Below are 25,254 nucleotides of genomic sequence, written 5' to 3' on the forward strand. Positions count from 1 at the left end.
TGCCTTGCTAATGTAAAAGGGAAACAATTCCACTGCTCTGTCCTCATCTACCAAGCAAGCAATTTTGTCCTAGATGGGGATCATGTTGATTATGCAATTTCCCCTTTGTAAATCCATGCTATTCTGAGTCACCTTCTTGTCCTTCATATGTTTGGAAGAAATTTTCAGGATTTTTCTCCTGTCCGCTTGCCAGAGCTTGGTGTGAGGCTGACTGGTCCATAGTTCTTGTTGTAGTTCATTTTATTTCTTGCCCTTCTCAAAGATAGGAGTGACGTGACAAGAGTGGCTGCACAATGACATCAGCTCTCAACATTTGTGGGTGCAACCCATGAGGCCCCATGGATAGGTACAGTTTAAGTGCTACCTAACTTGGTCTTCCTCACTCCAGACTTTCCCTTTTAAATGTTCTGCTAGGATTTTGCAGGGAAAAACCTCTCTTTCTGTGAACTATCTTCAGAGCATTTCTTTCCTTCTGTGTGGACCCAGGTACTACTATGGCTGGATGCCCTCTTTCTGTTTCATGAACAATGAAATACATTGAACAATTTTGACTGCCCTGTTATTTTTTATTAATTTGGCTGGCATCGTGAGGTTCATTTGCTGAGTCTTAACTAGTTAGATGTGGAAAAATAAGTAATCTCCTTTGCTAGCTGATTCACTAGGGTGATAAATTTGCAGAGACTGGGAAAACAGATGTTTGATTCTTTCCCTGGACTAGCAGTGGAATGATTTCTGTATTGCAGTCTGAGTATGATGTTATTTTACCAGCATGGAAATATTTCAGAAAGCTGCTTTTGAACAGATTATTCTGGAGTGTTCAAGGAAAGCATAGTAAATTACATTCCTTTTTTTTGTTCTTGACCAGGGTTTGAATTCAGTTATATTCCTCTTGCAATGCATTGGAGACAGTGAAATGTTGTGCAACACAGACGTATACTACATCCACAAAAGTTGTGGAAACATGTCTGTTCTCAGTGTTTAGTGGGAAATTCCTGGAAGAAGTCTATCTCTTAAATGCAGGCCCTCTGGGGCAGCCTTTGGAGTGAGGATGCTGCTGGTTTTGAATGAGGCTAGGAAGAACAAAGAAAGCATTTCTTAGTTAAGGGAAATGTGATAACTGCAGTTGCATATGTCCATAGAAAAAAATGCATGAAGTTGGTAGCTGGGGGCTCTTTGAGGTGGCCAGTGCTATTTAGAAAATCCCTCTGTGTCTTCTGTGTAACAGCTAAGTGTATCTGCTTTTTCTGGTAGATTTTGCAAACCCTTAAACAAACAAACCTCCAAACATAAAGTTTTTGGAACTAAGTCTACAGAATTATTGTCTGTAGACTTAGTTTCAAAAACTTAATCCACTTAAGCACTTATCCATTTTCTTGCTGGTTTCATTGTGCGCGATGAACTTTGCAAAATCAGAGAGCAGGCATGGTCATCCTGAGAAAATGACTGATGTCTCTAGAAGAGGATGTCTAAGAGTATGTAATTAACTGGTTAAGGAAAAGTACATGAAGAAAGTGCAGAGCATAGCAAGAAAAACACACCAATACTCTCTGTGTAGCATAACCACAAATAAACAGTAACTCAGACTATAAAAGGCATTTTTCAGTTCTCAGGCAGATCCTGAGATAACCCAAGTCACAAGTCTTCTGCTCCTGGTTGTGTAAGACCTTTGCCCACTCTCAGAGAAATCTCTGTGATAGATTTATCGTTCACAGATTAAATCAATGATGACTTTTTGTTGTTTTGCAAACATGATGCTTCACTGTGAAGAATTTATTACTTCCGTGATCTCAAGTTTAGAGGACATTTGAATAGTTAAGGAGAATTACCTTAGTATTACTCTGTTGCTAAAGCTATTGTTTGAATTGCTGTTTGTGAAAAGACCCATAAAGGTCTATGGAAGGCTGTCAGTTTGTGTTGGTTATCATATGAGCTAAGCCTGGTGATTCCAAAATTATTTCATGAGTGGTTTTTTTTTTTTGGGGGGTATTTGGATGGTTTAGTTTATTTGTTTGTTTCTGAATTCTGGTGTTTTATGGATCCTAGAAATGTGGTTAGTACTTTAACTCCTTCTCTGTCTTATTTCTGTATTACACAGCCAGTGTTCCACATGGCATCTTATAGGTGCACGCCTGGTGGCTGTTTCAGATGGCATCTTATGGATGCATGCCTGATGGATTATCCCCCTTTTTGGGAGCTGATCAGAAGCTCTCATAAATGTCGTGGGTTGCCCCTTCCTACAGACAGCACAGGGAGACAGGCCATGGGGGTTTTGGTCAGTTCATCACTGAGATTTCCTTCTGCTGCTCAGGGAGAGGAGTCCTTCCCCTGTGAGGCCGTGGGGTCCCTCCCATGGGAGACAGTTCTCTGTGAACTTCTCTGGCATGGGTCCAATCTCTTGAGCAGCAGCCAAACCACACCTGCTGCACTGTGAGTCCCTCCCACGGGCACACAGTCCTCCCAAAACTGCTGCGGTGTGGGTCTCTCTTTCCATGGGGTGCAGTCCTCAAAGGACAGATTGCTCCAGCCTGAAGCAGGGGCCTGCACTGTCCACTGGGTCTTCCACTGGATCACAGCCTCCTCCAGGTATCCACCTGCTCTGGCATGAGCTCCTCCCCACGGTCTGTGGGTGTATCTCTGCATCTCTCATGGATCCCCGTGGGCTGTGGGTGGATCTCTGCATCCCTCATGGATCCCCGTGGGCTGTGGGTGGATCTCTGCATCCCTCATGGATCCCCGTGGGCTGTGGGTGGATCTCTGCATCCCTCATGGATCCCCATGGGCTGCAGGGCACAGCTGCTTCACCTTGGTTCTCACCATGGCCTGCAGAGCAATGTCAGCTCCCACACCTGGAGCACTTGCTCCTTCTCGACACTGACCTTGGTGCTGACATGTTTCCCTCACATGTTCTCACCTCCTTCTCTGATTAGGAGCAAAAAACCTGTGACTTTGTTTGGATTTTCTTCTTAAGTATGTCATCACAGAGGTGTTACCAACCTCTCTCATTGGCCCATTTTGGCCATCAGCCATTGGCTCTGTTGACATGGTGGGAAGCTTCCAGCAGCTTCTCACAGGAGACATCTTCGTGGCCCCCCGGTGCGAAAACCAGGCCATGCCAAACCAATGCAGGTACAAAAACTCGTGGGTTCAGATAAGAACAGTTTAGTAGATGAAAAGAAGTAAAATGTTATGATAATAATGATGAGAATAATAATTTTAAAAAAAAGCCAAGAAAAACAAGTGATGCACAATCCAGTTGCTTACCACCTGCTGATCAATGCCCAGCCTTTCCCTGAGAAGTGATCAGGCCCTTCTAGTCAACTCCCCCAGTTTGTGTACTCAACTTGATGTGGAATATCCCTTTGGTCAGTGTAGGTCAATGCTCCCTCCCAGCTTCTTGTGCAGCTCCTCATTCACACAGCATGAGATGCTGGAAAGTTCTTGATTTAAGGTAAGCACTGCTTAGCAACAAACAAAACATCAGTGTGTTATCAATTTTATACTCATACTGAATCCAAACCGGAGCACTGTATCACTTACTAAGCAGAAAATTATCTCTATCCTAGCCAAAACCAGGACACTGGAGGCATTGGATCTAAATCTTAAATATTTTTAGTAAAATAGAAAGTACTTTTCTGATTATGAAGATCAAGATCAGGAAGAACTTTTATTCATGCGTGGTATAAGAAAAGTTTTTGTCTAAAGACATTTGATTTGGCACTTCTGAAAAGTCCTGCTCCTAAGAGAAAGGAGATGCAAAACTCCTCCTGCATGGGAGCAGCCCTGGGTTTTGATTCATTGAATAATGTGTTTATTTAAAGAGATGCGGCATTCCAAGGATATTTCTAAAGATCACAATGATTGTGTCCAGGGTCTAAGTATCTTTTTCATTTTCTTTCAATAACTCTGTCTTCAAGTTGAACTTACTTTCTTGCTAGTTCTGATCAAAGCATTTTCATGATAAACTAATTTCTTTTCATTTCATTTCTCTCTGCCAATCCAAATAACTAAAAGTATTGCTGATAGGTGTATGATTTTTTTTAACTTCCTTTTTTTTTCTTTTTGCCTCTCCAACAGGCCATCTGTGTAAAAGAAGAAAGAGAAAAAAAATGAAGCTCTTATTCGTAATATTTCTCATTAATTTATTACACCAGCATGCTGGGAAATCTTTGAGAAGAGATGGAAGTTCCCTGAAGTCATTTGAAGACATTAAAAATGAGATAGCTGGCTATACTAATATTGCTAAGGCTATTATTGATCTTGCTGTTCATGGAAAGGCTCAGAACAGATCCTATGATAGATTAGCAGTTTTTGCTGACACCATAGGACCTAGACTCAGTGGTTCAAAAAACTTAGAGGCAGCCATCAAGTATATGTTCAGTGCCCTGCAGAAAGATGGGCTGGAAAATGTGCATCTAGAGCCTGTGAAGGTACCACACTGGGAAAGAGGAGAAGAGTTTGCAGTGATGCTGGAACCAAGGAATCACAGCATTGCTATTTTGGGACTTGGGAACAGTATTGCAACTCCTCCAGAAGGTAACTCTTCCTTTTGGAATTTCATGTGACTTGCTTTTTAGCACAAACTGTATTGTACCCCTAATAACTTCTCTCAGTGGTCAAACTGTGGTTTTCTTCTTGCTGTAATAGTCCTGCAAAACAAGGTGCTATTTTCCTTGGACTTTCCTATATGGCGTGGTTGTGACTGGTTTATATCAATACAGTTTGGTTGAACAGACTTGTAAAATTAGAGTTGATTCCTGAACTTTCCATTAAATTTATATCCTTTTTTTTAACACTGTTGAACATCATATGCAAAGATTCTGGTCCTCCATTGTGGTCAGTAGCAATGAAGTTCTCCATGGGGTGCCAAGTTAACACATGAGATCTCCTTCTCTTCATATGCCCTAGTTTGCCAGGCTCAGCCCTTCACTCCAGTAAAAAACAAGACAGCAGGAAAAGGAGCTGAGCTTGGAGAGTTCAAGCCCCTCACTAAATGTAGCAGTCGGTATCCGTATGTCCTTCCCTGTCTCATGCTCAGTGTGGAACTTACTGTTCACATTGTTTACATGCTCACTTTGTCACTTACCTGTTACTGAACTGTGTGTTGCCTTTTAGATAATCATGTATGATATGTTACTCAGGAGCAAGAATAACCATTAGCTGTTCTTAACAAGATTCTGGTCTTTTAAACCCCAAAATATTACATTGCCTACAAACAAAATTATTTATAAGATTCTCTATTTGTACTTAGTGATGTGAGGCTTTGAGGATTGTTATTTAAAGGCCAGATGAGAACCTTCTTCTGTGACTGCTCTCCATAAAAAAAATATACTTATTTCTAGACAACTTCAAAAGCATTTGTATTCCTTTATGAGAAAATAAATTCAGTTTAGGAAATAAAAGGTAACGTGATACTCATAATTCTTTTATGAATTGTAAATTTTTGTGATAGGGGGCTTTCTGTTTGAAATGAAACTACATATAAAACTGTTATGTTTAGAAAAAAATATATAGCTCATCAAAATGCAACAAATAAAATTGGGTAATTTAAGATATGCTTGGAATAAATTATACTTGGTTTGCAAAATTGCTGCTGTGAATTTTATCTAATATAGTTCTGTCATATTGGGGTAAACACATGCCTAAAATGCAAAGCAACTAAAACCATCACTATCTGTTTGTCCCATTATATGTGCAAGGTTTAGTACTTTGATAGGAGAAAATTTAGAGCAAATTTAAAGCCTACAACTTATTTTGTATTCTTTCCAGTCCTATTCCAAGCTTCCTAAAAAGTAAGCTAAAATTAAAAGGTCTTTTTTGGTGTTTAGCAAGTGTTGCTGAACCTGGAAAGAGAACATGCAATTTAATTTTGGCAAACATCTTTACATCCTGAAAAGTCTGGTTTTTACTTCTCTTTCTTACTTGTGTATAGTTATTTCCACTTGCCTGGTTTTACTCCTAGGTTTGCACTTTTTTTTAGTGATGTTCTGAATTTACATGTTAAAAATACTCAGGCAAATTATGTCCTTCTTTTTCATCTGTAAAGATCCTATATCTTGAAAGATGTGATTGTATTATCCAGTGCTGGTTCAAAACCCTATTTATATAGGGTTCAAAACATTATTCCCTATATAATTATTTCCCTATATAATTCAAAACATTATTCTTTCCCACAATTTCACTTTCCTCCAAGATCTGCCATGTTTCTGAAGAGATATATGTGTCGGTACTAGAAAACTTTATGGCAATGAGATCTCTCACAAAAGAGTGGATCATTTCTCAGAATTAGTGGAATTATTTTGATTAAATTACTTACCATCTGACTCTCCTACCATTTGTGCCTGTCCTGATTTCTGCTGGTCTCATCTCACTCTGTGCAAACTGTGCCAGTTTTTTGTGCTTGGAAGGTTGTGTGGGGTAGCTGGTCCCTGGTGAGCACTTGGCTCTTTTTCTTCTGATCACAGAACCATCCTCCTGGCTGATGGAAATGTCTCGTAAGAGCTGCTCATCACCAGCCTCTGCAGGCAAGAGAATTGGAAAGGCATGCTGTTGAGAAAAGTGCCTGTCCTAAAGCTCTCACTCATACCAAGCATGGAATAAAAAAATATGTAGTTACATTATTAAAACCACTGCCTTATCACTTCTGAGGATTGTCACAGTGCCTTATTCCTAAGAAAAAGGGATAGGAGGCTGCCCTAAATGGCATCAGAAATAGCTGAACAATTTCCCTCATTGAGGGATTATCAGCAGTTCTGATATATCTTGTTCTAGCCATAAAGTTGTGGGGGTATGACTCTTCCTGTAATCAAAATAATGTAACTCAATATGAGATGCCTGATGCCAGTTATCCTGTTGTTACAGCACTGTTATTACATGGGATCAAACTATGGAGACCTACTGCTACTGTGCTGAGCTTTGGCAAAGGGATGTTTTAAAGGCTCGTCTTTCCTTCAGATGTTGGCTCTATGATGATTCTTTGCTTCTAAAGTGGACTGTGCAGATGATTCTTGAAGTTGTTTGCTGTTAGCTTGATTGTTAATATATATTTTAAGTCAGTGTTCCTGTCAGAATATGTTTCAGACCCCTCAGTTTACAAACCACTGTCTTGATACAGCCCAAACAGATCCCTTCCTTGACACTACTGCTGCCTGTTAGAGGCAGAGTTTGACTTCTTGTCTTTTAAGGTCTAGGAATGGGGTTAAGATGAGAAGTGCTTACTCCCCCATCCTGGCAGGAGGTACAGGAGACCATTTCTTGCTTTTTCATCTTTTCAGTTATGTCCTGTATTCCTCTCCTCCCATGATTTAGCCCCAGGCCTGTGACCTGAGAAGCTAAGAAAATAGGAGACATTGGCAGAAGCTTAAAACTTGGTGCTGGACTTGGTGGCCTTTGGTTCTCTCAGAGCCCCTCCTGAAGCTCAGCACCCCAAGCAAGTGCTCTGGAGGGCTCTTCATTAACATGGCAATAGCCTAACAGCAATTAGAAACCAGGTGTCCTGGGTTGACTTTATGATGCTTATATCCCCAATTGTCTGTTCTGTTTGTGGTGGATATTGAGTTCTGCACCTTTAAGACTGGTTCTGAGAGGGAAGATGTGCGCAGTTTGTTTTCAGAAACTGCACTCACTACTCTGCATTCCTGCTCCTGGACTGTTTTGTCTGCAGCACGGATATACAGCGCGAGAGAGCTCTCCATTGCTCTTTGCTTAAGTGGCTTTTTTAGCTAGCTGAGGCAGAGAAGTTCCATGGACTGTGGTTTTTCTTTTTCTTGGAACTGTTCAAACCTGCTCTGGACTGAAAACCCAGAAAAACACTGGGAACTGACATCTGTGGCCCACCATGGCCCAGGACATGGCATTCTCCAGCACAGGAGGGACTGATAAGAGACTGAGTGAGCCAAGTTACACCCCATGACAAGGACTTTCTGAATTTGCCATCTCTTCAGAACAGCAAGAAATTTTATTGTTTAATATTATTATTTTTTTATGCTTGTGAATACTTTGCTTGTTAAATAAACATTTTTTACACTTTTCTCCAAGGAAATCTTTCCTGAACCAGCTGGAGGAGGGGCCACTTGAATTTGATGTCTAGAGGGACCCCATTTGGAGGTTTCCTCCCAAATTTGCCCTAAACCAGGACATCTAGCTTTGGATGTTGGAAATCTGGGGTTTGATTTCCCATCTGTCCATGGCAATTCAAACCAGTGTTTCCTAAGAGTGACCCAATGGCTAGAGCACATGCTGAGGTTGGTTACTTTCCATTTCAGCATACACCATTCGAGTGTAGAGAAAATCCGCAACCCTTCAGGGCAGGAACAGGAAGCCCTAAATAGCAGCGGTATTTTTAGCTATGAAGTCCAAGCCAGTCCATTGACTGCAGGATACCAGGAGTGTCTCTTCCTGCAGGTCTTCTATCTCATGCCTGTGGCATTGAAACCCTATTGGGATGTGCACAGAGCTTTTCTCATTTATTTGACTTTATGAGATTTGCCCACTTTGGCTCAGATACGGAACAGTTGGATGATTCGCAGGAGGCTTTTCAGTACCTTGTGATCTTGTGGATAAAATCGTACTTTCTTCTTCATGACTGGGAAATATGCCAACATGTCAAATTCCCAGATTCCATCTGATTTACACAGCAAAAAAGCAGAGCACAGAAAAGGTTAGATTTTTCTATTGAAAAGGAAAAACCTCCAACATTCTCCTTCTCCAAGTGTATTCCAAGATATGAAGATGTTGGGTCAAAGAGAATGTTTTCACGTCCTTTGATCTCTTTAGAAGAAGGGAGTAACTTCACTGCCCACTTTAGTGACAGGGAGAGAAGAAACACAAAGCAGGGTGACCTGGATTTCCAGAAATCAGCAGGGGCTGAAAATAGTCATCACCTTGAAGAAATGGATTCCTAGGTAGCAAACAGGATTGAATGACAGAAAGTGCTCAGTTTTGGGAGCTGGAAAACTGGAGACTTATCATATTTAGTCAATGTCCTTGTCTCACTTTCAGTGTTTCAAAACTGGCAAAACATAGAGATCTATATATATAGAGAGAGTGACTATGTTGATTTCTGGTGGTAGTGATTATATCCCACAAATATAATTGTTGCTTTGAGAATCCTGTAATTGAAGGAAAGTGGTAGTTTAGCATATGTTTAACCATAAAGTATTAAAGAGTTCATTTTTTTGCATGTGTTTTAAAATGCACTTTTTTTACCCTGATGGGTGATTGTGCCCTTTAATTTTAAAGAAATACTGACAAGCAGAACCAACTTCAGAGCAGCCTGCCCTGAAATGTCTCCTTAAAAAAAAAAAAAAGAAACACTCTGTTTTTTTTATGTACTGTTGCTTGCAGCAAAATTGAAATAATATAAATATGAAGATGATGCACTGGCAGACTTTTTCCTAGTTTTTGTGTTCAAATCATGGTCTTTTCTTTGTTTAACTGTCAACATTTGGTCCAGCTGCGCTCTTATAGAACTTGATAGGAGCTTTGCAATTAGATAACATGGAAATATGTCCAGCCTCTTATGTATAAAATGGGGATAATGCATGTTGTCTTGAAGTTCTTGGTGTGGGCTGTTGCTGTCTATCCACCACTTTATTAAACCAGGAATGTTGCTGAAAGAAGTGGTCTGGCTCCAGTCCTGCTTGATGCATTTTGTCCCCAGTGTTGACCATCTTTTATATCTCAATGGTGAAGTGGATTAGGGAATTCAGCTAGATAAACAAAAGGCCAACAAAAAAGTTATTTTTAATGTATCAGAGGATTTACCCTTAAGTTGCCAGTATCTTGAATGACCACTGATCTCCTGGAAGAAAAGTGATGCTTCTGGAGGGACTTGGGTACCACTTTGATGAGGGGTTCAGTGCTGAGAACAGGGGTTGGAGAGATTCGTAGGCATGAGAGCCCAGTGCACAGCAAAGCCCTCCTGTCATCACTGGATTGCTCTTCTTTCATGTATGAGGAGCTATTGATGGACATCTTGAGACCATGAGCCTCAGTACTGCATACCTGGATTGTTTATTAGTACTTAGAGTAGCACTGCTTATGGTATGGTAGTTATGCTACTGTTTTTCGTGGAACGTAAAACAGGTAACATCTGTGAAGGACTTTAGATACTGTGGTGTTCAGTGGCCCAGCATCTGGGCTAAAGTTAGTGCAGTAGCACTTCAAAGATTTAGAGAGTAGAAGTATCTGCATGGTTTTGAGGTGGATATGCTGTCTGGGGAGAGTATGGGGTCCAGTTGCTACTTCAACCAATGTTCAGGTGAACTGTGTGGATTGCCAGTGGTAAAGGGGTGAATTTTCTGGTCTTGGCCTTTTGCAGTGTCGCTGAGTTGAGGGTGGTTACCTCAAGCATGTTAAGGCCAGGTTGAAGCTACTGAAGGCAGGATCTGAATATGATTTTCTGCATGTGTGGGATATGCAGACACAGCTGGATGGCAACGTTATCTTCATCCCAAGGGACAGCCAGTGGGGACTGGCACCTTTGACTCACTAAGGAGAGAATGATTGTCCTCAGCATTTCCTGCCTTGAGCACCTGTGTTCTCAGAAACTGATTGTCGTGGATGTTGGTATTGGGTGTCTGATTGTCCCTACACATTGCGTAGCAAGCCTGTGCTCTGTCCAGGGCTGCTCCTGGGAGAACCTAACCTGTTGCCCCACTTTTTGGCATCCAAGGCTTTGTGCTGGGGGTTGGGACAAACCCATTTTCTCCTAGGATTTGTGCTGCACAGTAAGCTACATGTCATTTAAACCAAACTGTTCGAAAGAGATCCAGTACTTGCTGGAAATATTAAGTCATATTTGTCAAAACCATAACTGTTATATAGTATATATTTTTCTCTCTGTTCTTAAGGAATGATACAATATGTTTAGTCTCTGTGCAAAGCATCAGAGCTGAATAGCCTCATATCCTTTTTTATAACTGTCCTATGCAATTTTATTTTCATGATGTAATCCTCTTTGCTGTTCCACAGAATAGGAAGGTCACATTTTCTAGAAGTATTTTTCATATTTTACAAAATCCTTCTTCCTGATAAAGCTCTCTTCTTCATTTCACAGTTCCCTTAAAATATTTAGCATTTTATTCATATTTTAATTCTTATATTGGTACGTATTTTTATGTATGGACAGAGCAAATGTGTTTCTAGGTGTTGGAATATTTTAGATTTTAAGTCCATACTAATCATTTTTGAGCGAGAAAAAAAAAGGAGTGACAATATTAATCTTTCATTCGCTTCAGCCTGACACAAAGCCTTAATTGGGTGAGGTCATTAGAGACAAAGAATTTGGGTCTGTTTTTCTAAAAATCCTGAAGTTTGTGGATCATTGCTGGAAAGATTAATTAATTTCTGGAGAGTGTTAGAAAGCAACATGTTTCTAAGAGAGGTATGCCGGAAGTTGGGGAGGAAAATTATTTTAGAGGATGTTGAATTTAAAACAGGATTTAATGCCAGGTCCCTAATCTAATCTTTGAAGACTATAGTTGCTTTTTTTCCCCTTCACTCTCCCAGACCATCTTTCCTTTGACCTGTCCCAGCAACTACCTTATCTCCAGACATACATACCTACCTTTATATCATACCCATGCAAAAAAATTCTAGGCTCCGTGAAAGAGGCTATCTTGCAAATAGGCACAAGACAGTGCTTGTGGACTGAGTCTGAAAGAAACAGGGGTGTGCTACTTCTAATCTGGAGAGATTATCAAATCTGAAGGACAATGGCAATAGCCAGACTAAGGTAAGAAAAGCTTGGGGCTACTGCTTGGATGCATTCAGGGTCAGCATAGGATACAGTGTACCTTGATGAAGCAGCTTCTGGGCTAAATTAGCTCCGTGGGGAGAGCTGAAGTAGTAAAAGAGGAATCTGGGATGTTGCAGGAGATGAGGCATGAGGATGGTCTGACGTGGCTGGTCTGTGAGGCAGGGCTGCAATCATCACATGGGTGTCAGGCACTGTGGCTGTGGTGTGTTGTTCCCCCTGCTCTACCATGAAGAACTGTCTTGATTTCCTGTCCTGTTGTCCTGGTGCCTGGTTCTGATGAGAGGGGAGGTAACATTCTGTCTCCTTCTTGCTCTCATGACTACAGAGGCCAGGACATGTTTCAGATACATCTCCTCCAGTTTCAAAATTTCCACTGTTGTTGGAACAATTAGATGTGTTGTTGACTTTTTGTGTTGATACTTGTTTTCCAGCTTTATCTTGTCTAGGCTTAGAATTACTTTATTTTAGTTGTTTTAAGCAAAAATTGTCTTGCCCATCAGTTTATTTATTTGACAGTAGCAGCTTCAGTGTATGTGGATCAGTACCATCACTGTTCCATAGTGTGATTTGTAGAAGAAATCATAATTCTTAATTTAGTGTGAAGTAAATAAAGTTTAGGAGGTCCAGAGGAGTGAGTTGTTTGCTTGCTGCTATTGAAAAGAATTTATTGTCAAATTAAGGATGACTGCATTTGGCTTTGTAACTGGATCTCCAAGGTACTGATTCTGTTATCTGGATGACAGAAATGTGACAGGGGAAAGAAAAGAAGAAAGTAAGGCCGTAGTTAAGTAATGAAGAAATTTGTATCCAATAATATTTAACAGTATGCAAATAATATTTCTCTCTGGGTTTACTAAATCCTTTTAATATAGTAGTATAGTGTAACTAACTTGATTAATTTCTGTGTGTTTGTGAATAGAGTGTTTCTGGGATGGTGATAAATAAAAATGTATTATGTATGAAATTTAATTGTTGTTTTAATAAAGATCCACCAGTTTCTAAAATCTGACAATAGGGTGGATTTTCCTTTTTTTCTTTCTCTTCACTGAAACCTTTTACTAACACAGATAGATACATAGCTCTAGATACTAAAATGACTTAAGTATTAGCTGCAGTTAATCTTGGGGAGAAGTTATCTTGTGAGGAATCCCCTTCGAACTAGTCTACTCCTTGCATCATTGCTGGCATGTAAACAGCTGTGAGGAGGCAACTCTTCAGGCAGAATTGTTTATGCCAGGAATCAGACTTCTTCTGTACAGCAGTGTTACACACAGCTGATTTATGGTTGCTTTTATATGTGTGTTTGTGTGTATATATATATATAAAAAAATATATATACATAATCAGTCTTGTGTTCATCCTGCCTGTGACCAATTTTAGATTGCTAATGCATACCATACCACTTATTTTAACTGGCAGTGTGATGATCAAAGTTGTGACATATTCAAGTTTTGAGATAGAAACACACATTTCAATGTACAGAGGACTTTATAAAATATAATTTCGTTGGTAAGTGAAAATTGCCTGCTTGTTCCCACCATGAACACCCTACCTATACCTTAATTCTCAGAAAGAATAGGTTACAATTTGCTGTTTAATGAGACATGAGAGGAAGCCCATAGTACAACCTAGATTCCTTTGTGCACTCGCCCAGCCCAACAATATGCTTCATATGATGAGATCAAATAAATAGTCTTCATCTTTATACACTCAGCCAAGTTTATCATGTTTGTAATTCTGCTTTCTATGTTTCATGCCCTTTTCTTCACTAATTCCCTAAATACTCTGCATTCATTTCTTGGACTGTGCATGTTATAATCTTTATATCTTGCTTAAGTAAGCAGGCAATCTGTCTCCCTCCTTACATGGGGTTTCTGAAGAATTCTGTTCAATAACACACAGCCAATAATGTAATGATAGGTGTGAGAGGCAATATCTTTCAACATGGGAAGCAGAGCCATGAGGCTCTGAATTGGTAGGAGATGTTAGGGCAGATTTCTATTAATTTTCTTAAAGGCTCAGTAAAGTGAGACATTTCCAATTTCTAAAGGGAATAACTCATTCTCCTTAAACAGGTAAACTGTTGGGATTTTTGTTTTGTTTCTCCTTTTGCACAAAAGGTTTAAGGGTCGTTTGTGTATGTGTGTCCACATATTTAAGATAAACATTGCTCTTGTAACTTCAGTCGAAGAATCTGAAATTATATAAAAGGGCGCTAATGCAAATGAGTAATTTAATTAGTCAGAAGGTACACACGAGTGAAGCTTTACATTGTTATGGAAAGCACTGTAATTCATGTTTTATGTATACCATGCTGCCATTAAGTAAAACTTGCAGAGAGAACATTTGTTTTTTTCATTTTATCACAGGATGGCTTTATTTCGCTTCTTTGGGGACATTCAAGGGTAGAGATACTAAGCTAGGATTTGCAACTCTATGTTTTTTCCCTTAGCTTTCCCTTAGCACAAATTTTCAGTAATTCTCACTGTACAAACTCCTGATGCCTGTCATCTAGGAAGGGCCATAAATTTATTTCACCATCATATTTCTTAGGAATTATAGATACTTACTAGCTGTCTGTAGCTTTCTTAAAAAGATTTTTAGAGTTGGTGTTTGTTCATCTATGCAGTCATGCCCAGAAGAGTTACACTCCTTGCTTCCCTTGACGAACAGTCACCAAGACATGTGTCCTTCCAGTCCCTACTGCATGATCCAAGTGGAGCACTGAGGAGAGAGAATATAAAATAGAGATTGCAGTAATATCAACCTACTGAGACCACGACTTCTCTAGTGGAAAATGAAATTTTGCAGATACCTGGCTTTATTTCCAGTTGCATGGTTTCATACCCAAAATTATCCTTGCTGGGATGTTCCTCAGCTAGGCAGCTGAACCTGCCATTAATTACAAGCAGCTGGAGCCTGCTAGTATGGTCACCTGCCTGCCAACAGCAGTGAGTAATATGTGAAGGTGATTCCTTGGTTTTCGTCTCTAAAGCATTGCCAGGTTAAGGTAATAATCTGAATATTTAAAATTTTGATGCCTCTCACACTAGGTTATTTTTGTAAATAAAACTCACTTTTGTTGTAGCACTAAATGTCTGTTGAACTCAGTGGTATGTTCTAATGAAATCAAACTTCTGTGGAATGGTTTCTTTAAGGTTTTGAAGTGTAGCTTCATCTAAAGAAAGCCATGAGCCTGGGCACACTGATGCTGGGAGACGTTACCTTCCTATTTTTCTCATTTATTGTGGTTTTAAATACAAGTCTTTGAAATCCTCTAAACAATTCTTATTTCACACACAAAAAAATCAACAACCAACCAACAGGAAAAGGACTTGTTCAAGGAGAATCATTTTATGCTTAAAAACATGATAGTTTCACTTTATTCTGACAAATCCTTGCTAGAGGATTTGTTATTAGTTTCAGTTTCCATTAATGTATTTTGTGACTATTAAGTGAAATGTGCAACACTAAAATTTTGGAATCCATTACTTCTTCTATATTTAGAAGCAAAATACTTAGCAAAGTACTTTAGAAGTAAAGTACTGCATGTTGTTAAGCAGTCTTTACTTATCTCTGTAAGCAATTAACAAAATTGAATTTCCAGCCCTGTAGTCATTTTAATGAATTACTTCTCAAATGCTGTGAAATACAGTTCCTCAATTAATGTCCTTAAAAGTTAGAAGGATTCTCTGGCTTTCTATAACATGCTTTGTTTCTTCAAGTAACATAATACAGCAATTTAAAACTATTCCAACTATTCAAAACAAAGATCTGGGTGGGATCTAATTCACCATGTGTAAATAGTCCTGCACAGGAACCTGCCTGTGTTTTCTGTATCATGAACTGGGAAATGTGGATTCCTGGAAAAACTCCCAGAAAGAGATCCAATAGAACTGTTATATTCTCCTGACTTACATATGAAGATGATATTATTATTTGTATTAAGCACATTGCAAAATTTGTTGACACTACAGAGTTTTAATTTAATTTCATTTATGGATTAAATAATTTTACAGGAGTTACAGTCTAAAAATATGGGCTTCCAGCTGTCTTATGTTAAGCTAAGTTGTTTAGCAACATATCAAAACATTTCCATGAAATGATTACTATCTTTTTAAATTAATCCCATAGGCAGCTTTTGCAAATGTTTTTGTACTATAAATGATTACAATAAGGCATTAAACCATATTCAGAGAGCAAAATTCCCTGCATGTGTTCTTCTTCCCTTCAAGTTACATTTTGATACTACTGATAGGATGGCTTACAGAGGTGTGTGTACTTGATCAGGGTTCTATCGCATCTATTTAGTATTGATTCCTGAGGAAGCATTTCACATAGTCTTCCTTTCTCAGGAAAATAGCTAATGCTGATTTCCTGAGTTCTGCACAGTCCATGCTTTTCTGTCTGTTAGAAGTGGCCAAAGGAGAGGTATAGGAAAGCATTGCTAAAACCACTGTAACACTTTCTTTCAGGAATTACAGCAGAAGTCATAGTTGTAGCCTCATTTGATGAACTGCACAAACGAGCTCAGGAGGCCAAGGGGAAGATTGTTGTCTACAATGAACCTTTCATCAGTTATGGTGAAACTGTGCAATACAGGTTGCAGGGAGCAGTGGAAGCTGCTAAAGTTGGAGCAGTGGCATCCCTCATTAGGTCTATTGCTTCTTTTTCTATTCACAGGTAAGCATTTTTCTCTTTTCTTCTTGCAATTCACATTTCAGTGTTAGCTGACATGAAATTTCTGGGCAGGAATTTTTGTTCTCCATGACTTAAAAAATGCCAGTTATGAGTGGGTGTTTGGTTTTGAAACTATTGGCTTCACAATAGTTCTTTTCCCCTGCGCTTTGTCATTCTTTCAGAATGTTTTCATATTTTTTTTTGTTCTTGATCCAAGTTTTGTATAATATTTGTTTTAAAGAACTTTCTACATACTGCTTAAGGCTGCCATAAATATTCTGAGAAGAACCAAAACCAAATGTCTTTGGTGACAACAGGCTATCAGTGAACTATGAGCTAGTCATTTTGTGTGTTTGACTAGAATATACATGTACAGTTTTCAACATATTGTTAATTTTCCTAGCATAAGGCTGACTTGTACTAGATGAAGGAGTAGTCTGCTTTGAACATAATTTAGAGCACTTTAGCAGCAGGGTTTGTAATTCTCACACTGCTTTTTAAGCAAGGTATGTGGAAATAAAGATTTTTTTTTTTAATGTAAATATATTTTAATTTCTTAGTACATTATTTGTTTATCACTGTAGTGTTATGTTACTGAAATTATATATTTTCGTTTTCTGGTTGGTAACTGAATTCCTTTTTTATCTGGGAGTTTTTTCCAACTCTGAAAGCCTACACTTAAAATGCTCTTTTTCACTTATCTATTGTGAAAAAGACTAGTTGAGGCATAGAGAGGAGATGGAGAAGGGTTCAGCCATATAGTGGAAAGCTGACAGATGCTCCCTGTCCTTTAACACAGTATTTCTAAAATCTTAATCTGTTATTGGTGACCTTAATGTCTGCAGTGATCTTTGTGTAGGAGCCTGCTGGCTGTGATGGGAGTTCTGGTCAGGGAAGCCCAGGCAGCAGAGCTGGAGTGAGGACTGGATCAGGACAGGCCCATGTACCTGCCCAGCCTCCTGTGCCTGAGCTGCAGCCTGAGCAGGACTAGCAGGGCATAAGTGATGCCAGGCACAAAGCTTGACTGCTTGAACTGTAGAGCTCTGTTAATAAAATCATTTACATAAGACAATATGAAAGATATCCAGTTTATACGAGAGAGGTGCTGTATTTTTTAACATTCTTTCTTTGGCAAGTGCATGTTTAGAGCAATACAGATTGTTTATCCTCCCCCTAGTTGCCCGCCCAATAACTCTTTACCCACAGAGTCATCGGCAGTAGCTAACCTGTCCCTGAATGTGTGCCACAGCATAACCTGGACTTGTGTTCTATTTAGGTAACACCATGGCTTCTTTTTGATCTCCTAGGTTTTCTTTCTGAAGAAGTCTGGGCTGGTAGGTGGAAAACATTATACAGCTTTGGGTCTTTTTTGAGGCTGGAACTGGGAAGTGACTTGGAGGCATTTGGAGGCATGCTTAAATCCACTTCTTCAGAGAGAACATGAGCGGTCACATGTCAGCAAATATGAGAAGTGTGCAAGCTTCTCCATTTGTAATGCTTCAGAGAGTCAGAAAAGTCAGCAAAGCAAACTAACTGTATTGGAACACATGCAGAGAACAGTTCTGCTGCCTCTGTAGTTGCTTGGTAGCATTTTTATATGCTTGTCCTGGTTTCAGCTGGGATAGAGTTCATTTTCTTCTTAGCAGCTAGTACAGTGCTCTGGTTTGGATTCAGCATGAGAAAAACATTGATAACACACTGATGTTTTGGTTGTTGCTAAGCAGTGTTTACCCTGAGCCAAAGATTTCCAGTGTCTCATGCTCTGTGAATGAGGAGCTGCACAAGAAGCTGTGAGAGATCGCAGCTAGGACAACTGACCTACACTGACCAAAGGGATATGCCACACCACAGGACGTCATGTTCAAGTGTGAAAACTGTGGGGGGGGAGGGAGGAGGAGAGCTTGGTCAAAAGGGGCCAACCACGTCTTGGGAATAGGCTGGGTATCGGGCAGAGGGCGGTGAGCAATTGCATTATACATCACTTGTTCTTCTTGGATTTACTTATTTGCTGTTGTTAGTTTTTTTGGTTTGGTGTTTTTTTTTTTTTTTGTAATTAAAATCACATTTTTTATTATAATATTTCACTCTGATTTTTTCCTACTGTTTAACTGTTCTTAACAGTCCTCAACCCATGAATTTTTATATTTCTTTTTCTGAGTCTTCTTCCCATCACACTCAGGGAAATAATGAGTGAACAACTGCATGGTACTTAGTTGCCAGCTGGGGTTGAACCATGGAAATGCTTCACATTCCCCTAAAGAAGTCAAAATTACCTGGTAAAAATGCTTTCTGAAATATGAAGAACTTGAATTCAGATACTATCCAAACTATTACTAGTGTATTGGCGTTCAGCAAATGTGATGTTTACAATGTATTTTTTAATACTTGGAATTTTCTAATAAAGCTCATAATAATGAGCTTTATTAGAACAGATAGTGGAATATGTTTTAGAAACAGTTTTACCAAAAAAAAAAAAAAAAGTTTTGAAATAGCCTTAGCTGGTATTATCAAAGAATATTGTAATCTATAATGTGTTGATTTTCTGAAACCCAGATGATCTGTGTCCTGTCTGTAGTTACGGTGCTATGCAGAATTGTTCAGTTGAAAGTTACTGTATATTCTGTTTGCTACAGTATTTATGGAAGTGCATTTAGTATGGAATGAAAAGTGTAGAGGTGAGGAACAGAGGTGGAGATTGAAGGAGCTGGCGTTACAGCTATTAGAAAACTGAATGGAAGTAGATGCCAAATGCATCTTTATTTAGAAGTATTGAATCCTTAATTGATACTGGGAGCAGAGGTGTCATTCCCAAAAGTCATTTCAAATATAGATGCTGCCACAAAGCATTTTTTTACAGTGTACTTTCTGTACTCTCTTCATTTACCTTCACTTAAGGGTTTTTTTTTAATATGGAATGTATTGGTTAATGTATTTTTTCCTATAATACAGAAGATACTCAGGTCCAGTCTCTCCCTTTGATTACTCAGTGATGACTAGATCTATTTCTCTTATTTTTAACAAATAGGTATTGCTGTAGGCAGGATGGATTTTCTTATCTCTGTGCATTCTCCTATGTTTTCTTCTAATCATCAGTGGAGTGTCTCCTTGTCTATCCTAGCAGTGTGGTGTGCTGGATGGAATATGTGCTGGATGTGGTGCTTCTTACCTGTCAGTGTCTGGGCCACTCTTTGTTCAAGTCACTTGCCTTTTTAATTGACTGGTGGGAAATACTGCCTTGCTGCAGGGAGTAGTGTGTTAGAAGGGTGAGAGATGAAAGGTAAAAAGCTAATAAAAGGTTTCTAAATGCTGTGAAAGTAAATCTTGCATTCGTGCAGTTTGTATGCTGCTGCATTGTTAACCAGAGTCTTTACTTCTTTGGCCTGTGTGCTTACATGTTCACTGGTAATATGAATAAATGAAAATGGGATTGTGGAGTTTTCCAAAATATCCTAGAAACATCTTAGAAGAAAGTATCCTCCTTCTCACACTGCACTATCCCAGTTTCAGGTAAATGAAAGGTGTAATTTCACATTTTTTCCTAAGCTATTGTCAAGTTTGTTGGATGGTTCTTTGTTTAAGGATTTTTGTTTGTTTGTTAGTTTTTCAAAATTTTCAACCCCTTTCAACAGGGGACTGCTTATTGTTATTACTCTATTTGCTGGAACAATTGTAAATCGACTTTGTGGTGTGATTTCTAGGTGATCTTGCAATATGAGTAATATTGATAGGTTAAAACTAGGTCCTGTCATTAACATCCCAGGCTTTTTAGGGCTCATTATTAAAGCTTACTTACAAGGAGGAATTGGTGAAATCACAACATGAGTTAAATCACTGTTCTTTTGCTGGTAACTTGATGGCTGTTCCTTGCTCCAGAAATGGCAAGTGGCTGCTACATTGTCAAGTCAAAAGTATAAAGGGAATCTTTGACCCGGGGACAGTTTATTTTTCTTTAAGGTGTGGTAGTATAACTGTGGAGTAATGAAACACCCTGGGGACTCAAGCATCCCAATTCTTAATAAGGGCAGGAAGAGATTAATGTCATTATACTCAGGAAAGCTTATTTGATGTGTTTGTACAAGGAGTCATGGCACTCACTGGTGGCAAGTATTTGCTGTTGAGTTTCAAGGAATTTATTCATTCATTTTGAACAGCACTGGCAAGTGAATAAGAAATAAAATTAGCAACTATGTTTTCCTTGACCTATGAAGAGATGACAGTAGTTACGTGGTATTGTGATGTTACGTGGCTGTTGTGTCTCTTGGCATTGTCTGCCTCTTGTGTTAAATTATTCTCTTGGGTTTTTTATTTCTCTTCTATTTATTGATAGCATGCAAGAATGGGGGTTTTTTTATGTAGGAGAAGTTAACTGTAATTAATAGGTAATTGGTATAAGGGACACTCTCCACTAGACCAAGTTGCCCAAAGCCACATCCAACCTGGCCCTGAACACTGCCAGGGATGGGACATTCACAACTTTTCTGGGCAACCTGTTTCAGTGCCTCAGCACCATCACAGTGGAGGATTTGTTCCTAATATCTAAGCTAAACCTATTCTCTTAAATTTTTTTTGCAGAAAAGCCATGCGGTGAAATCGCAGTGTCCATAAAGGAGGCAGAGGAGTCCTGCAACTTTATTCTAATAAAGGGAGAGAGTCCACTAGACCATTCCCCCATGGGGTCTCTCTTGGAGGACACAGCCTCCTTTTCTCCTAAACTCCCGACCACCTGTTGCCCTCTTCCTTTCCACACTGATGAAGGTACAGCCTTTCCAAACCGCCCTACCACATATTCGCCCAAAAACATGTATCGTCATTTTCCCCTAAAGGGTGGAAGGACGTCTGGGTTTTGCAGATCCATCAGAAGTTCAGACCCTCTGGGCTCTGTAGTGGATTTGCGTGGGCTCATTTCTCCTATTACTCTAAAGTTTATTATCTGGGTTCTGTAACCAGCTTGGTGGCTTTATTTTCATAGAGAAATTAAGACCCATTTCTAAGACATTAACACCCATTTCTCCTAGAGATCGCCACAGCCATTCTGGTTGCTCCTTTCAGACCAAGTAATTCCTGAAGATATTAACATCCTATTTCTGCTATCATTAGTGAAGACCCACATCCACTGAGTGTTTTGTGAAGACATCAGCACCCATTTTTTCTACCAGTTTGAAGCCATTCCCCCTTGTCCTACCACTACAGACCCTTGTAAAAAGTCTCTCCATCTTTCTTGTAGGCTTCTTTTCCCGGTAACAATTTTCTGAAGCACTGGCAATTTTGGTGGTGAAATATTTAAACATGGGTTCTAGGAGTTAAGGGTAACAGAACTATTTTTAATAAACTTTCTCAAATAGCATGTATTATTGTAATAGGAGTTAAGGGTAACAGAACTATTTTTAATAAACCTTCTCAAATAGCATGTATTATTGTAATAATTCAACAATATCGATAATATTTGGCCTTCTGTAGAAATCTGGGTACTTTTTTTTTTTGCTTTAATAATTTAACTTTGCTGAGACTAATGATACATACCCTTACTGAAGTGTAAAACCAACTAATGGGTGTTCCCAGTTCATAGTGGATGTTTTTACAGTGAAAATACTCAGTTTATAAGGTATGGTTGAAATTGAGAAGTAATCTGGATGATCAGTCCCATGCTACAACAGGCAGTGTTACTGAAGAAATAGTGATGACAAAATTATTTTCTGCTACAATAGGCTTGCTTTTTCAAAGCAGTTGTTCTGTTCATTAAATAATCAATGTGAAAGAAGATGAGAAAAGTGAAGTGTTTAGCTGTAAGGCTCCTGAAAGTATTTGACTGAATAAACTAAGCTGTAAGTCTTTGGGGTTATTTTTTTCTTTCCTAGCTGTACATTTTTGAAACATTTTGTAAATAAAAAGGTGTCCTTAAGCTATTGCAGTATTTATTCTGCAGTGAATGTATTCTTATGAATCTAAAACTTTTAGTAAATCCTTCTGTTCTTCAATAACCACAGATTAGATTCTAGTTAAGTTTTATAGCGCTATGCATATTGTCTTGTGGCCCTTAGAGATATGAATTGATGGTGTGCTGTGAGATTTGCTCTGCACTTAGAGGCTTTCCCTCCAGGATATCTGTGAATTTTGTAGACTGACAATTTGTTAATTTTTACTTTGCTTCCTATGTTCCCTTCAGGCCAACATGCCAGACTGAATTCTGCAGTGCAGTCTTCGTGCTCACTTTTGGGCAAAGCCTAGCTGCCAATAAGATACTTTAGTAAATCCTTCTGGTCTTCAAGAATCACAGATTAGATAATGTCATAACACTGTATCTTGTGATAATAACTCCTTTAAGTAGTCATTAGAAGAAATGTAGCCCATGTTTTAGGAGGTGATTGTATTATCCAATGGGTTCTTGCTATTTGCACAGCGATTAGGGAATCGAATTTCAGGTAACTTCATAAATAGTGAGAAATCTGTAGATGTTTCTTCAATCCAAATCTCTCTTCGGCTTTTACCAAACTTTTTCCTCTTTTTGCTTTGAACTGCACAGCTGGGTTTTGTTTTTTTGTTTCCAGTAGATGTGGCCTGATGTAACATCTGCGATCGCTGTGTAATTTCATACAACTGGCATATTTGTTTTCTTACAAAGTCACTAAAATGGTGATGAGACTAACAAGTGCTTTCTCTACCTCCTCCTAGTTTTGACTTCTCCTGTTCAGGAATATGTAATTTTGAAGAGTTTCATCCATTTAGTGTCTAGTCATACATGCAATGTCCTGTAACTTGGTAGAGGTAAGGGCTAGTAAAATCTATTTTGATAGAATCTGTTATCTAAAAAGATGCTCTGAGGATAACAGCTCAGTTGAAATCCTGGCTGCCTCACCAATAACTTCCCAAGGCAAATCTTCAGCAATGTAGTATTCCATTGGCTTTTTTTCTTGTGTTCTGGACTTTCCTGACATTACTGAGTCATACATTAAGTTGGGGGCTGGATGGCCACCCATATCACAGTTAACTCTGATCTTGTTTGAGTACCATGAGCACCCACTGATTAGGTTTGGTAGTATTCTGAGGTTACTAAGTTTCATTCCACCTTTGCATTACTGGTTCATGTATATAAAGATGTTCAGTGTATAAAACTTCCAAGTTTTGGCTTTCATGTCTATAAGGCGTTACAGCTGTGCTTGTTGTGGGTTGAGCACCAGGAACTTCAGCCATTTCCCATGATTTCCTGTTTGTCCCTAATCATCTTCATCTTTCTTCAGTGCTGCCAACCTCTTCTGAGTCTGTATGAGTTGTGGTGCCTATGAAAACCTGTTAGCAAGTTCAGAACACTCTGACATGATTCTAATGTCTTGATCTATCATTTCAGGTTTGTTTTAATGTCCTTACAATAGTTGGTTTTCTTGATTACAGCAACAAGGGTGTCACTAGTCTGCAGTGACCATATTTGTGGAGGATTGGATCTGACAACACAAATGCAGATAAAGATTACAGAGAGGGATCCAACTAATACAGTGCCAGTGAATGTGTTTCTCACTATGTGTATTTATTTTCAGCTGCTGATAAGATCTGAGAAGTATGTGGGCTGTTATTTTGTTTTTCTGTAATTCTCCATGTTTCTTCTGTAAAAGTGCAGTAACTGTGGACTTTATCTGGAGTGTTCGTGTCCAGAACACATGCGCATTTGGCCCTGGACAACTGGAAAAAATTAAATAGTTCCAGAATGTTTGTGCCAGAATGCTACAGAATTGGTGTTAGGGGAGGCCTAGCCTAATATTCTCTTTTTTCATTAAAAAAAAAATTAAAAAAAAAATAAAAAAATAAAAACACCTCTGTTTCTTCACGTATTCTAGGATTACATTCAAGGTACAAAACACCTCACTTTTTAAATTTTAGTCCAGACAATGCTGAAAGAGTTTGTACAGAGGTCTATTGTATAGATTCACCTGCCTATCCAATTTTATTTTTGTCATGTCTTTTTCCATTTTTTTCGTGGTTTTCCAGTTCCTATTTCCCACCAAGTATTGTTTTTACTTCCTGTATTACTCAAGATACTTTTCCTGAATTCTTAATTTGATGATGTTACTAATATTTATCTACATATTGCAAAACCATTTCAATGGTTATATATATATATTTATATATATGTCTTATTTAGTAACATCTCGTATCTGCTCTAAAGCCCCTGAAGTACTCTTTCACTCTTTTCAAGATTTACTGCTTATTTCCAAAAGTGAACACAAGTTTTCACAGGGACTTTGTCTAGATTTATATGCATGTATACAACATAAATTCTTACTTCGATGTATAGCTTTTTTACTTATGTAAAGCAAACAAGCAAGAACCAAATACAGGTGCCAATTTTAAAATAGATTTGATTGCTTGTCAACTGTTAACACAGTTAATCTCTCCGGTCAACACCCCAGGCATGCAGAGGATTTGGAAATGCTAATTCCTTATTTTGTTTTGCCTTGTTTGCTTAAACATGTGATCAGATGTGTATGGTTTATTCCAACATATTATGATTTCTCTTTACAAGAATGCTTGCACTGCTTTTCAGAGGGCAGGTGGCCTCTTCTTTCTGCTATTTCTTCCACTTCCCACAGTCTTGTGGCTTGTCCATATGGTAGGGTATTTTTGTGTTCTTTCATTAGATGTTCTCTTCCTATAGGATGGCTTCACCCTGCTGATATCTTTACTGCAGTGTATGTCAGACATTTAAGTATGATTAGCTAGACCTATTTGTGTGATGAAAGCCTTTGTTTATGGCACACAAATTTTGACTTGTGTTTTTAGGAGGTCAGAGGCAATTTTTCCACAGCTGTTGTTTGGAGTTGTTTTCT

At 38.8% G+C, this 25,254-nt stretch overlaps 1 protein-coding gene across 1 annotated transcript in view; it reads left to right on the forward strand.

Annotated features, from left to right (window-relative positions):
* Positions 1 to 25,254, forward strand: part of CPQ (carboxypeptidase Q) — a 144,037-nt gene that overhangs the window by 13,808 nt on the left and 104,975 nt on the right. The window contains exons 2-3 of the mRNA XM_030266453.4: positions 4,075 to 4,533; positions 16,234 to 16,441. Coding sequence (XP_030122313.4) covers positions 4,107 to 4,533; positions 16,234 to 16,441 — 635 coding nt within the window. The 5' untranslated portion in view covers positions 4,075 to 4,106. The remainder of the gene's footprint in view (positions 1 to 4,074; positions 4,534 to 16,233; positions 16,442 to 25,254) is intronic.

The sequence above is a fragment of the Taeniopygia guttata genome, chromosome 2 (assembly GCF_048771995.1).
Source record: "Taeniopygia guttata chromosome 2, bTaeGut7.mat, whole genome shotgun sequence".
NCBI lineage: Eukaryota > Metazoa > Chordata > Aves > Passeriformes > Estrildidae > Taeniopygia > Taeniopygia guttata.